Consider the following 18175-nt stretch of genomic DNA (forward strand, 5'->3'; position numbering starts at 1 on the left):
TCCTCATCACATGCCCATACCACTGCAATCTTCTCTCCTGAACTTTCTTCAATATTTCCACCACTTTAGTTGTTCCTCGAATCCTCTCGTTTCTAATCCTATCAAGCCTCATCACTCAACATTTTCATCTCGGTTACCTCTAATTTCTTCTCTTGAGCCTTTTTGATGGGCCAGGCTTCCGCTCCGTACATCATCGCAGGTCTCACAAATCATCTTTATCATTGATATAAATAAAAAAAGAGCAAAGGTCCAAACATTGAACCCTGAGGTACCCTACTCATAACATTAATCCATCTATCCAGTTTTCTATCCAGTGAACCTATCCCTCACACCTACAAAGATAACGTTTTTAACAAGACTTTTATGTAACACCTTCTAAAATGCTTTCCCAAAATCCAGATACACCAAATACACACATATACCCTCATCTACATAAGCAGTAACCTCTTGTCAAAAGATTAATAAGGCGCTATTTTCCCTTAATTAAACCATGCTGTCCATAGATCAAAATTTTGAACTTTATTGACTTTGCAAGGCATCATTTATCAAACATTCAAAATCTTTTCCCACCACTGATATAATTACTGGAATAAATTTTATCACCTCCCTTGAAAAGAGGAGTAACATTAACCAACTTCTAGTCTTCTGGCACCTACCCACTATTCAAAGACTTAGAAAAAGTAATAGCAAGTGGGTCACATATCCAGTTTTTAACCTCTTTCAAAACCCTTTGGTAAATATTATCTAGCCCAAGTGCTTTATTGTCCTTTAAACTTCCTATTTTTGTCTTAAGTTCAGAATTAAGATGATTATCTTGTTCAAACTTGTTTTCATCTAGCAACTGTTTAAGTTCAGGAATAAGGTTTAGATCTTCATTAGTAAATCCTGAAGAAAAAGTATAGTTTAATAAACCAGTCATCCCATAATTATAAGATATTAGCCTTGCAGTATAACCTCTCAAAGGCCCTACTCCCATTCTAGCATTTTGCTTATCCTTAATATATTTGAAGAAATCCGTAATATTTATTTTTACATTTTTAGGCAGCCTTTTTCATGTAGTTTCATAATCTTTGTTTTATCCTCACTTATGGCTAATCCCATCTTCTCAGCCATCTCTTTGAAAGACAAAGCTAATTTATTTTGCAATCACTTCTTTGTTTTTAGTCATAATGTCTTCATCATCTGCATAGGCAACTAGCCACAGTACTGAAAGTTTAATCATGAGAGCTTAACTAAGAAAATGAAAAGAAAATTCAGAAAACCACTTCAAAAGCAAGAATGCAAGCAACCAGAAAATTGATGAAAATCAGTGAGAAACTTGTTGAAAACAAAGCTGTTGTACTGAATCCATTGCTGAAGTTCAGAAAAGTAGTGATGGAAACATGAAACGTGTCTCTATGGAGGAGTTTACTATCAGTTTGTCAGGTACCACTGCAAGAAGTGAGAAGTCTGGGACAAGAAATACTAGCAAGCAGGGTTTCTCTCACAAAGTGCTAGGGAGTTACCAGCCAGTTTATTGAAGTCCAAAAAGCCATAGATAAGCTCAAATATGGACTAGATTAAGCCTACCAAATAAGAACATAAGAAAGGTTACAAATGAGAGAAGGCCATTCAGCTCATCTTGCTCATCTAGTTTGTTGATCCAAGAAACTGTTTGTTAAAGGATTTCAGAAACTTAGCTTCAACAACATGGCTGGGCAAATTTTTATTTTATATTTTCAGAAACCTATCACTCTTTGTGTAAAGAAAAGCTTTATATTTCCACTTTATTTACAAATGGCTTCAATAAGAACTTTTTAGTTTTTTAAGGAAATAGGAGAAAATTGTTCATGTATATAGCCTGTTGTTTTGTTTGGGGACTTTTTAAACTTATGTTTGCACTATTTTGTACAATTAAAAGATTTTTTGTGGTTATTGTGCACAGTGTGTGTTTGCTTTTAAGGTTGTGTATGGATAGTTGTTTTGTATTTGTAGTGCAACTGTTAAAATATAAATTGCTAAAAATATGACTTGCTCCATTTGGCAGCTTACATTTTCAATCTTGGCTACTTTGCTGTACTCTTACCCCTGGGTATGTTACAATAGGAGCCTAATAATTCACTGTAATTATTGCTTGTTTATATTTATGCTAAATTTTACATTGTCCACCAATTACATTTTATGCTGTCATGAAAATAATCTATTTTATTCAGTATTTTGAGATTTGATTACAGTACTTATTTATTTCATTGTCTCATATGATGCTTATATGCAGCTTGATTTCTCTGAATGTATAGTGTCTGTAGACATGTATGCTACCCTATATTTCTAATACACAGCCTCTTTTAGCTTTCTGCTAGAGGACCTCTACATGTGAGTGCTGAAGATTTGATACTTCTTAATATACAGTATGTGTAAAAATCAACTGAGATTGATAAAGTGTTTGTATTTGTAAAGTTTTATTTGAATTTGAGTTATCAATTTATAATTAATGTAGGTGTAATAAAATTTATTCTGTGAATGTAAATGTAATAGTATGAAGTATTTAATGGATAAAACAAAATAACAATAAACTCACCAAAAATGAAATGAAAATAAAAATAATTTTACAAAGTTATATCAATTCTAAATTGAAGTTTACTTTCCTTTTCATGTCATAGTTGTTCCTTTATTTACAGATTACCATTTATATATTTTCGATATAGGCAACAGTATGTTACTTGATGGGATTGAAAAAATTATCATTCAGTGAATGATAAAAAAGAAAATAATCCATAACACTGACTTGTTAATTAAAACATAAAAGAATAAATTGCTCACTTACCTAAGTTTGGCCAGCTTGGGTAAATTCAGATGTTGCTGCCTGTCATCTTCAGCAGAGGATTGACAAATCCTTTTAGCAGTCATTGTTCTGAACAAAAATAGTAGCATTGGGGTAATCAGCAGTCTTGGTGACTTTGGGGGGGGCTGGGATAATGACCCCTTTGTGGGACAATGTTATATATATAAACTTCCAACACTAGGGGTCAGGGTTCGTTTCCACATGATGGAAGTGGCAATTGGCCCAATGTGGCTTTGCTCTACAATATATATATATATATATATATACACACACATTCGTACTCCTCCATACAGGGTACAACAATGTTTTCAACTACTTTGCCCAAGTTTGGAGATAATTCTCACAGATCCTTGGGTTCTGAGGTGATTGCATTTGGTCTAGTCTTATTTTGAAATTCCCTCTTTCTCAGCTTTCCATTTCCTGCTTGAGTTTTTAGGAGGTGGTTTGGGATTTATTTTGTTGTTTAAAAAATTGAAAGCCATAAATTTAAAATCAATACACCCACTAACTGTACCAAATGATAACAAAAATAAAAGGTTTAAGATGAGCTACATTGGAAAACCTTAACATAGACATGTCTTTTACTGTAAAAAAAAAAAAAAAAACGTAGGAAAAATGTTAAGACAGAATTGAAAATTACATCAACAATGGTATTTACCAATTAATGTACCAAGATTACAATAGTGCAATAGGTCCAACAGAATTAAAGAACATTCTAGAAGCTGGAAATAGAAGCTATATATAGTCTGGAAATTTTAGAAATAAATAGAAGCCAAAACAAATCCAGAAAAAGTTCCAAATAAACCAACAAACTTAAGCTCCCTCTCACTTCTTACCCCACTTGTCTCTATGTAAATATCAAGGTCACTTCTGATTCTTTGTTTAAACATGTATAAACCTGTTACAAAACATTTCAGTCTATACCCTATGATGCCTTTACTGGCAAAACCAAGGTCATGAATAAATGATTTACTAGTGAAACGTACAATTGTCATATGTTTCCTCAATATTGTACGTTGTTCAATGATAATATATTTTCAAAATGAAATTGCATAATGAAGTAATTTGTTTTGTGCATCTCTTATTTGATGTGCAAAGTGTCTTTGTAAACTTAACTCAATTACTAGAAATGGTAATGTGGTATTGGCTTTCTTTAGACTTTACATACTGAACATCTAAAATAATTAATTTAAAACTTATTTTTCAGCAAAATAAAAAAAAACATGCTTCAAGTGCTTTATGTATCTCAGGATTTGTTGTAGACATATTCTTAAAAATGTTGGTCAAGTTATGGTAAACAAAGTATTGAATTATATGGTACACAAGCAATTCATGTGCATACTGCATTGAGCAATTTTTTTCATTTACATTTTTGAACTTAATACATTTCTAATTTTTACAGTTGAGTTAGTTTTAGAACAATAAATAAAAAATACATATAAAAACAAGACATTTAGTACTTGTGTGTGGGCCTTGTACACTTTTGCAGTCAAAAGTATCAATAAAAGTTAACAAGTTTTGGTAGGACTGTCAGAGTACTTTTAATGAATTATTTTTTATTTCAAATATTCAATTAAGTACACAAAATAATAACATAACATAAAGAATACAATGCACAATAACTATTATAATTAAACAGTATTTCTAATTAAGCTGTAAGTGGGTTAAAATAATTCCTTTGGCTGGTTGAGGTGGCTTGATGATAACAGAGGATAAATCTCCAGGTGAATAATTCAAAACCAATCATCAGAACAAGATAGTCTTATAAAGAATTCAGTACATTCAAATCTCTTTCTATTGGTTATAAATAATAAAATAGTGAATATCAGAGAGAATTATTGACATTACTTGAAGGACTGTGTGTACTTAGTGCTATAAAAAATTGATATACATGAATATTTTTATAATTGGGAGATGTAACTGGAGGGAGTTTTTTAGGTTTCTGCTTTGGGATTTTTATCATCATTTATTTCATTAACTTGGATAATTTCTTGGACACTAATATTTCTATATTTGGTGATTTTTGTACTAAAATGTTGGGAATAGTTTTTGAGAGGTTCATTGTTGTTTTTTAAAAATAAAATGTATGTGTATTAATAATCAATTGTCTTAAACACGTGACTAAAAGAGTTGTGGGATCTATTGATAGACATTTTAAATTTAAACTTATTTGAATCTCTCAGAACTAAGAAAACTTTGAGTCTTATTTTAAAGAACAGTGTGTGTGGTTTTTCCTTATTACAAGAAGGAGTTGCTGAAGAGAATATACTTGATATATTTAGGTAACGGAATTTACTTTAGATCAATGGAATAGGTATGACAAATAAGTGGTTTTTACAAGATATTTATTACAAAGTAATTCTGAGTTACCTGAACATCTGTGATAATTAGAATTAGAGCTGGGTGACAAGTGGAATTTTGTAACTGATTAATAATGGCCAGGTTCATTAATGATTATAATTGATTAGTATATGCATGCCCTTATCAGCAGGTCTATAAAATTAAAAAAAAAAGAGGTGCATGTGTATTACTTTCACAATTTATTCAGATAGTATGTTATTTCTGTAGAACATAATACTTGACAAATTAATCACTATTGTTATTTAGATATTATCACTACAAGGTCACCATTATGTTTTTTTTAAATATGTAGTATTCCTGTACTTATCTACTGTAAATAAAATAATGAAGACATATTCAACTTTTACTAGTACCATTCACAAATAAGGTTAATATTGTTTTTGTTTAAAAAAATAATCATGATTGTACATTGTTTGAATAACATAAATATAAAAATAATACTCAATAAAGATTTCACTCATTAGAATATTTTATACTTGCCTACCATACTCACCATGTTGCCAAATAGTAAACTTTATTAACCTTATTTGGCAAACATAATAAAAAAAAACAACTCATGTTCACAAACATTACAACTCCATAAAACCTTAGCATATCTATCGAAAAGTAAAAACACCATAATTATAAACAAAGAACCAGACATAAATGAGACACCTCTATTAATTTAGACAATAAAGTTAGAAAAAAATAGAATCTGCTAAGAAACAAAATCTAAAGTTAAAAGAATACAAAGTGTACTAGCAGTGTTTTAAAAAAACAAATTGTAAGACTGTATGAAATGCCATAGTATGCAAGTGTTAAACTTAAAGTAATAATGTAAAGTGTACTGTAATTAAAATCTACAACAAAGGTTAGCATTTTTAATAGTTTATGTAAACAAATGTGCATGGGGTCAGTCAAGGAGAAGGGATGCTGACTATAATTCTGAATTTACTAGGGGTATGTACATGAAATGTGGCAAGTGTTTCATAAAATGTACAAGTCTGTTATACATAAATAATCAGATGTGTTACAAAAGTGTTTGTACACAATATGTGTTTGTGAATTACCAGCATCAGTCTGTCTCATACACTGACAAGTTGTAGTGTAAGGTGATTTTCATGTGAAGCATAAGAATACTTTTGCCCATCATACAATTTGCATATTGAATTTGCATGAATTTTAGAACATCAGAAATGCATTTCTATAGTTTTTTTCAGTATCACTGTATGTCTTATTTGGTGATCAGAAATGTTGCTGAATCAGATATGTAGGGTAAAATAAATAATTGGTAACTTTGACATCAGATATGTATGGTAAAAGGAATAGTTGATAACTCTGACATCATATACATAATACCATATTGAATGACCCTCTGTAAAATAAATTGTGGTATGCACACTTTGACCCCACACCCATACAAATAGAGTAAAAAAATGTATCACAATAAAATATTTTTGATTTTTCAAAGTTGTAAATTAAAACAAATATCAAATGTAGAAATATTTTATTCAAGTTATTACATTTGGTAGTTTCTTTCCAATGCAATATATTAAACTCTGTAAAACATGTATTGAACTGACACAACCATGAATGTAAGAGATATACCTTTCACAGTTTTATGCAGTTGGTGAAACTTCTATAATTGTTTTTTAATTCACTGTGCAATTAATATTGTATTTGTATACATTGTATATGCACAGTTCATATAGTATGTAGTTTTTGATTATGTGACTTGTTCTGATTACTTATTTTTATGTTTTGTAGTAAAAATATCCACATGTATCATATTTGAATATCAAAAAGTATTTACTTTATAAAAAAACTATCCTTCTCTGTTTCAGGATTATATTTGTCCTCGCTGCCAATCAGGATTCATTGAAGAATTAAACCAAACATCTGCACCACAAGAGAAGTAAATTTTTCTTAATCTTAATTTTATGTACTTATCAGAATTAAACATTTACCTCTCAAATCCACAGTTTGTAGGAGAAATCATGTGATCTTAAAAATCTGTATTCTGAACAAAACTTCTACTTCTTGTGTGGGATTTCCTGCAGTTTCAAGAGAGTAGTGAAATAAAAACAAATCTTAATACCTTTTTAAAAAATATAACTAATTTAATTCAGTGGAGTTTATTAAGACAATCAATGTTTGAGCTGTCCATTTCCAATATGGCTACTTGATATGTTTTTCAAAAGTAACTTGCAAATTAAAATGACACTAAATTTATTTTTATCTAAAGTGTTTGTTTGTTTTTTTTCCCACAGTTTTCTACCATGCTAAGCTACTTAACAAATTTAAAATGTGAAAGCTGTTTTCTATGTATTATCAAAAGTTTATTGCTGGTATGTGGAGGTGTGAACAATTGAGTTGTGGTTCTTAAGGCACATTTTGAAGGTATGTTGGACAAATCACACTTCAAATGAAGATATTTTGTGAAGAGCAGGTTGCAGGAGGAAGCTTCCGAACAACATCAGAAAGAGACAGTTGGAGTTTCTCTGACAAGTTATGAGGAAAGAAGGAATTGAAAGTCTGATTGTAACTGGAAGGTTTGAAAGAAGGGGAGATCATGGAAGAATCTATATGGATGAATGTATCGACATTGGAAATCCTTTGTGCCTCAAGGAGAAGAGATCTGTGGAAGTCCATTGTCACTAAGAGATTGTTTGGATGTGGTACCTAGAAAGAGAGATGTGATGTGAAGACATATACAAAAGTGTCAGAGTCAGAATCAGTGCTTCATGAGCCTGACTTGCTTATTTGGATTGATTAAAGAAAAATTGGCCATTCAGTCTTTCAGTTATTTTTAGTTTGTCAAATTTACATGATAAATGGCTCAAAATTATAACTATTGTACTACATGAAGGTATGATGCTTGATGTCCACAAATCTTATGGCCACAATTTTCTGCTGCCTCTGTTCTGGCAAGATGCAGTTCTGGACATGTGATCAGTTTTCAACTTCTGGTAGTCTGAGGCAAGGCTTCTCTGTTTCTATATCCTTGAGTTCACAGGTATGACATCATATTACGTCTTGTTTGTCTGGTCTTCTTATCATGGTCCATTCAGACACTACTACTATTTCTTTCTCTCCACTCCCCAAAAAGGAAGCACCTTCTCCCAGAACTTCTGTTTTTCTGGCTCTGGACATTGTCTTTTTTGGCCCACAACCACTTTCAGTTGTCAAACTATCATGTCTTGAAAGCTCAGGCTCTGGTGGCAGATTCATTATTTTGCCTAGGCTCATATTCTTTCCACAGAGTTGTTTCTCCATCCTCCCATGTTTTAGTTGATTTGCTCCCACTATGGGTGTTCTATCTTCATTACTTTTCCACCTCCTCTCCACTCCTCGCTTCCACTCATTTGGTATCCAATCCAAGACTGCAGGATTTTGATGTACCCTGTATGGAATCTTGCAGTTGGGGGATGTGGATGACCCTGCCACATTAGTGTCCTATTATGTACATCACATGGAGATTTCACCTACCCTGGTTTTCATCTCCCTCCTTTTGACATCCTTCACTCTTTGCAATAGATCTGATTGTGGGTTGTTTATTTTTCTTTTTTCTTTTGAGGTCTTACAATCAAATTATTCTAATTATACATTTATATATATATATATCTATTATGGAGATGATGAAACACATTGTGTGGCCAGAGTTCCCTCACAGGAAATACTTATACAAAACCTGCCTCGAGTAAAGGAATACTGAAAGTGTTAAGCACTCCACTCCTGCTCATTGCTCACTTTTGAGGTGAGGTTTTCTGAAGATTGCTTCGGTGAGGTCTGTATATTATATCTTACAGGTTGTTCTGTACATGAAAAAACAAAAAATGATAGCACTAGATGTGTACCTGCCCTTATGCCTGTTGTCTTTAGTCAAAGTAACCCACTGCACTGTCTCAGTGTGAGACCTAATTCTAGATGATTGTATCTGATGACAATGGTTTTCTCACCTCTCTGGGGTTCTTCCCCACACAAATCCCCCTCCCCATTTTTTCTAGTGAAGTATGGGAGAATCTTTGCTCTCTCAGTCCCAAGCTGTTGGAGAAGTACGAGACCAGTTACAACCTTGTTTGGGAAGTAGGGCTGGGGTAGTACCTAGTGTAATACAGAATAATCACTTTGTTATGAATCAAGCCAAATTTTGTGGTTAGGTCTAGCTGGATGGATCTTGGACTCACCTTGGAACACAGGTCTGGGATGCTGCTTCTTGAACTTTTTTTGTGGTATCTCATGTTAAATGTTTTTCCAGTAATGAATTGCCTGACTTGTAGCCATAGCCACACTACATACTCATGTTGAGCTATCTGCCTGTAAGATAATGGACAGTTGAGCAATCTACAATTCTGTCCACTTTAGTGACATGTTATCACCCAGAAAAACTTTCTTATGACAGTATATTTTGCTCTATTACTTCTATTGTTTAACCCTTTCTAGACGGGTCACAGGTGAAAGGTCATGTCTTCTCGTTTGTTGACTCACATTCAAAATTTTATTGAACTACTGTTTCATGAATTTATGTAAATAAGTTTGGTATCAAAACTGTAGATTATAATTCAAATTTTAGAATTATACATTACTCAATTTGTTGATTTAATAGCAAATATTAAAAACACAGATAAACATCGATTTTTGTGTGAAACGTGGTATGTTGAATGCAGCACTGGTTCAAATTAGATGTTTGTGAAGTCAAAATACTAAGTATGTAGTTTCATACAAATTTGAAACTCAAACTACAGATATTGACAAGCTAGAATATAAAATAAGAAGGTCTTATCTTTTCTGTTTGCTAATATATTGCTCATGCAATAAATCAAATACAGTGGCACCCCGCTCACCTCTTTCCATTTTTGGAAATGCACCCTTATATACACTTACTTCTATATATAACATGAATAACCAATCGGAAGCTTAGAATGTCCCCCTAGTGGTTTTCTCAGCCTTTCTAACATACCTAATGCCATTTCTTTCTTTCTAACTAAGATTTTCAATGAGGTAGATTGTGTCTTTAGTCTGCTCGATATTTCATATTTTTTTTAGACCCAAATACAGGTTAGTTACTAAGTGTGATAAATTATAATAGAATTATATGGTATTGATGTAGTAATTTATGATTTTTTAGTTATTCAAAAGTACATGTAAAACCTAAAAAAAATATTTTGTTTTATGTCCTCCAAGTGCAAAATTTTTAAAGGGTTAGCAACCGAGTACAAAGGCCGTAACTAGAAGAGATAATTATTTGCTTTAATTCTTTATTTACTGTTCTATGTTTTAGGAAAAATAACTTTAAGAACTTATTTCAAAATAGCAATAATCTAAAAACATATATAATGTACAATAATTGAAATGTGACTGTATTTTACAAAATACTAGTTGACTAAAACACAGCCAAGACAAGTTACTTTGTACAGACCAAAGGTCACCTTTATGTTATTTGATACAGTAACGTGAGTGCACGTGAGTCACATCATTGAAACTTCTGTATTGTTAGCTAGGCACAGGTGAAAGGCCAATATAGTAAAAATAATAAGTGTTATGAGAGTTAATCTATTTACTCTAAACATTTATGTTTTTGTGTTATAATATTTTGTCATTCTAGAATGAAAAAGGCATAACTTATATTTAATTCCTAATTTTTTATGGTGGTTACAAGATCATGGTCAAATCTACTGAACCTGTACAGAGATTCGTTAGTGAAAATAACAGATAAAATAAAGTTTTGTTCTTAAGAAACACTTCATAAATATCTGAACATTGTAAAGATTTTGCATGTGAAGTTTGAATATTTTCTGATGCATAAAAGTATTTTTAATCTTAAAATGAAAATTACTTTGCATGTTGGATAGGCAAGATGTGAAAAGAAAAAAAAGGCCTGAGAGAATCATTGCTTTACAAACCTTAAGACTTAATAAAAAAATTAGATATTTTGCATATGAAAGCATTGTAATGTTTACTGATAAACTGTTAAATTTTGTTAACATTTGCTTATTAATTTAAAAGTTATAGCATGAAAACTATGACAAGCACAAAATGGTTATGAGGTCTGTCCCAGGGACCGAGCCCAGGTTGAAAGAGGATTCTACGTTTAGTTCCACATATTTGTCATTTTAGTCAAGAAGAAAATTACAGTAAAAAAGTAAAACCATAATTTCAAGTGTAACTGGTTTAGCCTCTTCTTTTTTTTTTATTAATGCTGAGAGTTAAGATTACTGGTACAAACATTTTCAGTATAATTACATGTGTGTGAATAACTCTCGGATCAGTCAATAGGATAACCTCAAGCACATGCAGTAATTAATGTCTTCTTTTGTTTTCTAAGATGTATTTCATGCATGAAAGTTTGTAATTTTGTTTACAGTAATTGTTTTATATTGAAGATTCTGCTTTAGTTACTCCTGGTTTCTATAATCACATTTACTGTTATTGTTTCATATTGAAGATTCTGCTTTAGTTATTCCTGGTTTCCATAATCACATTTACTGTTATTGTTTTATATTGAAGATTCTGCTTTAGTTACTCCTGGTTTCCATAATCACATTTACTGTAATTTAACATCCATAAGAATGATGTTGTGATTAAACTTCTTTTTTTTCTCCTCTTTTTATAGATATACAGTTTTAATCTTTAGTTTGTTCTTAGATCTAATATTCACTAGTTTGTTTATATAATTCATATTCTTTCTTTGTATTGACTATTACTTTTTCTATACCTGATATGTTGTGAAAACGTATATACCTTTACTGACGTATTAAAAAATAAGTTTATGCCTTGTAACATTTCTTTTTTGTAAACTCCAATAACATTATTGCTTTGCTTACAGCCAAGGCGCCCTCTACCTCCCCCTCCTCCAGTCTACGCTCAATTTTGTCAGCCTCGACGGGTATTGCCAAAGGTAACAGCCCCTCTGAACTTCTGAACTGTCTCATAAAATCAAATATTCTTCCTAGACTTATTTTTCATCTTATGTGATACATTTGTATACCTTGTGTGTTATGTTTTGGCTCTGTATGTTATATTTTAGTGTAAAAACCAGTTTAGTATACATGTATATTGTTATTGTGCTTGATTATTCCATTTTTATAATTGTAATTTGACAAAGTAAAAAGTTGTGACATATTCAATGTGTTGGAATTATCTTTCAATTTGTATTTTTTTTATCTTTTTCTTTAATATTATCCAATCTTTTAACTTACAACTTTTTTAAGTTATTGCAAACAATACATAGTAGCTTTCAGTTGATAAAAGTATTTCTAAAAAAACTTACTTTCTTATTGATTTTGTGCTTCAAATTACATGTGTCTGGAAAGTATGGAAAACAAAGGTGAGTCTGAGAATTATGAACCTGCTTGTTAATCTTGTGAAGTTTTGATAACTTTTAACTTTAAAAGTTCCTCTTTTGGTTCAGGCAGTAGTAATTTCATTCATGGAGTTCTGTTCTTAGGAAAACTTTTTCAGTGTATTTTTGTTTCATGTGTTTAAAAATTAGAATGTAATATGCTACTTTTGAGATGATTCCAGCTTGTTATATATTTCGGAATATTTCTTCATTTCAGCATGATATTTTCAAAAAAAAGTAATACTAATTAATAACATTCAGCATATTGTCAAGCTGTATCTGTATTTTTTTATTGGCAAATTTGAATTAGGTTTGGTAATAATGTTGTAGTAAAAGACATAAGTGGTGTGTATCATAAAAATCTAAATTGTAATAAAAATTATCAAATTGTTATTGTGTTGCAGTTCGATGAAGTTTTTTATAAGAAAAAATTTGATCAGTTATGTATGACATTACCAGACAATAATGAGTAGATAAAAGCTGACAGTTATAAATGTAAAATACTCTATTCTTATGATATTTGATAAATTATCTCACAGAAAAAAGTTCATAAATTTTATTCTCACATATTCAGTAATCTTATGTGATCTATTTCTGAAGATTGGGTATCTAATAATCTTCGTTTAAAGTATAGTCTTAAAAAATATAAAGGAACTTAAAAGAAGGCTCTCTGTAAGCAATGCTAATCAATTTAACTCATGAAAAATTAAATAATGTTCTAATTTTCTGTTAAATGGGCAGTTTAGAGATAAAAATGATATGAAAATATTCAGAAATATTACTTAATGTTAAAAAAATCCCATTAAGACAAATGATAACATTATTACACCTAAGAACAAGTCACTTAAATTAAAAAAAAAGTAAAATCATTCTTTTAGCAAAATGTTGTACATTTTTATTTATAAAAAAGTATCTTAATTTTTAATATATTGATATTGTTGATATACTTAGTTTTCATATGTGTGTTTGTACAAAAGTTTTAGGAATTTGCATTGTGTGAAAATATATCTCTTTCTCCTTAATATAACACTGATCAAAAGCACTGAATGAATAATTTCTTGTATTTAATTCTACTTTGTTTGCACTCTTCCAACTTTTGCACCCATTTGCACAATCCTGCGTGTTTGCAGATATTTGCACCACATCATTCTCATCCAGCATTGATTCGACGTGCACAGAGTCTTCGTTGTCCTCGCACAAAGTCAGCCTTTTATGAACAGGTATCACACATCATTCATTTCCCTACTGTCTTCTTCTACAGAGGTTGAGTACATAATATTAGAACAATTTTATAGCCTCTCAATGCCATTACAATCTATGTCACCATGTTTGGTCATGCTCTGTCTGACAACTATACATCTTAATAACCTTGCAGCATATTTTCCAAATCAAAAGGCCTCATCATAAGAATGTCATGTTCAAAGCACACACTCTTCTCCCTGCAGCTTTCCATAATCTCTGGTGTGGGAGGACAGTGGCTTTCCAGTGTATATTTCAACAGTTTGAGGCACTGCATCTGGTGATTGGATTGATATGTCTTTGTATGAAATATCATGAATTGCATTTCATTCCCCACCTGCTGAAGTATGTGATTGTTGAACTGATATGTCTTGGAAGCAAATTGTGCACACATAACTTTTCAAGATGGGGATTCTTCTTAATAATGTTGCATACTGTTGCCCGTAATGCATGAAGTGGACGGCTTTTGCTACTGAAATTTATTTCATGGGGTCTCACAAGTTAAGAGACATCACATTTTGCTTTTAATGACTGGGGTAAACTTGTTGCAGATTTCTTTCTGGGTGGTCTTGGTGTATCCCAAGTTGATTCATTTACCTTTCTTTTTCAATTCCATTAAGTACAAGGGATATCCCTGTCATTGAAGTACTAAATGTTGATCTGGCACATCTTTATGAACTCATTATATGAAGAATTTGTCAGAAAGGGCTGTTACATAACCTTTCCAAAATCAACAACTTTTTAGTAACATCACATTATCCATGAAGTCCCAATAATGTCAAAATATAATTCCAATACATCGTTCAATTGCGACTTTGTATCGGCATTGGTGAGCACGGGACTTCCTGGTTTGGATGTTCAAAATTGTTTTAATATAATGTACTCAACTGTTTGTAATCTTTCATTACCAATTTTTCTAACATGATTATCAGCTTTTAACTTTTTTATTTTCTAAGAATTTTTGAACTACTTTTCAATCCAGATTGTATGGGCATCTGTATTGCCTCTTGGATTTTAAGTGACAGAACTTCTTAAGGTGTAGCTGTCATCAGTTTTGATCTGCATGCTTTTAAAATATCTTAAATTATAATGAATGAGAATTTCTATTAAGAAATTGGACGGATGTATCTGTTGGACAGCACACATAACTTTTAAGCCCTGATTTACAGACAAACATGCATGTGCTTGGCTATGTGTTTTTCTTATTTTTAAAGTAGTTTATCAAGAGTTTGTGGCTAGTGAGCTTGCATGTGTTTGAAATTTTATTTTTACCTAAAACTCGTTTTGCTCTCTGAGGTCTATATAGCAAGTCCATAGTAGAAAAAAAAAAAGTCATTAAATAAAATGTTGACAGAAGTCAAACCTTAACCTTAATATTGACATTATCATGGTGACCTGTGACATATTGACTGTTTCATGGGAGAAAAGCTAATGATTCAGTATTAATAATTTTGTAATAGCTTCTAAAATGACGTTGAAGAATTATTCAATGGACATGTATCCTTCATGGTTGGAAATGTGAGCTCAGTGAAGAAATCTGTTCTGTATTTTGGTAAAAGGAAGGAAAATATATGTTTTACTTGTATATATTTAGTGTTTTAAAAACTTTAGACTCTTGTCTGAAACTTGAGCCACTGTATATGTGTGTGTTCTTTACGTAAAGTGATCAATTTTAATGTCACGCCTTGCAAAATGGCTGTAGTTCATTGCACTAACATTAATGGTTTTGGACAGTGTAATAAGGGAATGACTACTTTATTATTATACTTAGTATATCCAAAATTTATAAATTATGACATCATTTTAATGTTAAAATATTCTATATTACATGTATAGCATGTTACTCTGATACACATTACCTAATTAATTTAGGTCTTTTAGTTTCAAAAGATGACATAGGAACCAGTGTGAATTTCCTATAAATTATATATTTTTCAAACACAGTAAGCTTCATTTTGTTCTATCACCTGCAGAATTTTTAAGTGATGAACAATTTGATTATGAGTTAAATACTTTGTATGGGTAAAAGGTAAATAAGAATTTATTATTCAAATATATACACACACACACACACACACAGAAATATTAAGTCAGATATGTATCTTATAAACAAAAGTTTGGCATATATCTATTGTTTTAAGACATTAGTGTTACTTTTCAGTTTGACTCCTTCACCTCTTGGGAAATTTCAGGTTCCTACTTCCAGAAGTTGCCCAATTTATAGGATTTTTGACTTTTAACAAAATTTAAATATTTTCAAGGTGTTTTTCTTTTCTTTTTTTAAGCATGCATATATATATATATATATTTATATATACACACACACACACACACACACACCAAAACACAAGCATAAAGTTATCTTATGTGTAATTACCAAACTAAGTTTTGAGCCACAAAAAATCAAGACATTCATACATACAGATGTCACATCACATGCAGTTTGATTACTTAGTCAAATAACACCCCAAAAAGGGAGGGTGTTGACTTTGATAATTATAATATCTAATTCCTCTTTTTGGGTGGTTATTTGACTTTTACGGGTACATAACCTCCCTTTTTGAGGTATAATGATGTGAAGCTTAAAACAAAATCTTATACCAAACTTTCCGTAACCAAAGGCAGTGCATGAATACTTTACGTATTGGAGTAGATCACCAGTTGTGTTAAAAATAAAGAAAGGGGGTGATAGGACAGCAAAGAATATTTACCATGGTAAAACCACAGCATATATCATTACATGTTTGGTGTAAAACTAACATGTAAATAGATACAGAAAGAAAGAGTATGATATTGGATATGCTAAATAACATTTTGCACTGACATGTAAGTAGATACAGAAAGAAAGAGTATGATATTGGATATGCAAATAACACTTTGCACTGATATGTAAGTAGATACAGAAAGAAAGGGTATGATATTGGATATGCTAAATAACACTGCACTGACATGTAAGTAGATACAGAAAGAAAGGGTATGATATTGGATATGCTAAATAACACTTTGCACGGCAAGTTAAAGTTCCTTTTAGTGTGCTTATACAGGATATGTATAATATCTGTTTTTGTTATTAATTATTGCATTTTGAAACTTGAATAAAACTTCCAGTTAATTAACTTTTATTTTCATATGATTTAAATTGTACTGACATTGTTGAAATAAGGTATTGATTTTTGCATTGTGTGTAAGACACCTATTCTTTCTGTCATGATTTTTCAGAGGCATGAGACTGACTTGCTTCATAGTAAACCATGCAGCTCTGAGAAACCCAATGAGAACAAGTAAGATTATTTTCACACATACACTACTATTTGCAGTAAGTACTTTTTAAAATAACTGTTAACCCTCAAAGCCTATGGAGTTTTGTTTGTTAAGGGTATGCTAGTTCTTAAACAGCTACTCAGGCCAGGTGTGGCCAAATATCTAGCATGCTGGACTGTGAATCTGTAGTTCATATCCTGTTGCCATAGAATCATGCTCCACACTTGGGGTCCTGGATGTGTTTTCCACCATTCAACTAGAGTAGCCCAAGAGTTGCTGATGGGTGCTGTTCAATAACTGCCTTCCCTCTAATCTATCAGTTAAAAGTTAGGGATGGTTAACAAAGATAACCCTTGTAGAGCTTTGTGTGAATATCTGAAAGAAGCAGATGCTTGTTGCTAGCACACTATCAGAATAATAAAATCCCTTTATTAAGTTTGTTTGTATTAAATGTCAAGTAGTAATTCTATTCTTGAAATCTTATATTTCTTTTCTAATACAAATGGTATGAATAAATAATGTTCGTGACAGAAATAATGGTTAAATATTACCTTTTATTATGTCTAAATGACTTGGGAAGCTAATAAAGATGCTCTATAGTGCCACAGTAGAAGTGGAAGTTCTATTAGTGAAGAAACATTGTGGTATTTGAAATCATGTTTTCCTTCTCTTTGAATTTAAAAAGGTGAACAGTTCCCCAAAATCTTTGAAGATCTTTTACATCTGCATGCTTTCAATGCATGTATCATGTTCTATGTGCAATTTAACTATGTTATGATTTTACTTTTGTGCTAGTTGCATTGGAAAGTTCTTTAGTCTTGTAATGCCATCTGACATGTAAAGTTTAGGGATACCTGGATGCTATGTTCTCTGTATTTCAACTTATGGGGAGACTATGTCAAAATGGGTGGCCAATGCTCTTTAGAAGAATTGATCCTTCTGTAATCTGTATGTAGTGGTTAGTTATCTCAGTCTAGATCAGATTTTGTATAGGCATTCTGTTGGTTAAGATCTCTTTCCATTTTCAGGGTTGTACATCAGTCTTTTGTCAACAAAATATTGTCCAATGACACATTGTTTGACATTGTGTCCCTCCCTTATCTTCACCTCATTCAGATCAGAAATTAGTTTTTACCTGAAGGTATCAATGTGCCTGAGAATACCACAATATT

General features: G+C 31.4%; 1 protein-coding gene and 1 long non-coding RNA gene across 4 annotated transcripts in view; both read left to right on the forward strand.

Moving 5' to 3' along the window:
• The window catches only part of LOC106460768 (E3 ubiquitin-protein ligase RNF115-like), a 126580-nt gene that overhangs the window by 20436 nt on the left and 87969 nt on the right, over positions 1–18175 (forward strand). For all 3 annotated transcript variants that reach the window (XM_022387551.1, XM_013920503.2, XM_013920504.2), the window contains exon 2: positions 7006–7076. In XM_022387551.1, the coding sequence (XP_022243259.1) occupies positions 7006–7076 (71 nt within the window). The remainder of the gene's footprint in view (positions 1–7005; positions 7077–18175) is intronic.
• LOC111086082 lies at positions 11984–17023 on the forward strand. The gene is made up of 3 exons (XR_002610839.1): positions 11984–12059; positions 13634–13723; positions 16962–17023. It is a non-coding gene; the product is annotated as an uncharacterized LOC111086082 (long non-coding RNA).

The sequence above is a fragment of the Limulus polyphemus genome, unplaced genomic scaffold (genome assembly GCF_000517525.1).
Source record: "Limulus polyphemus unplaced genomic scaffold, Limulus_polyphemus-2.1.2 Scaffold832, whole genome shotgun sequence".
Classification (NCBI taxonomy): domain Eukaryota; kingdom Metazoa; phylum Arthropoda; class Merostomata; order Xiphosura; family Limulidae; genus Limulus; species Limulus polyphemus.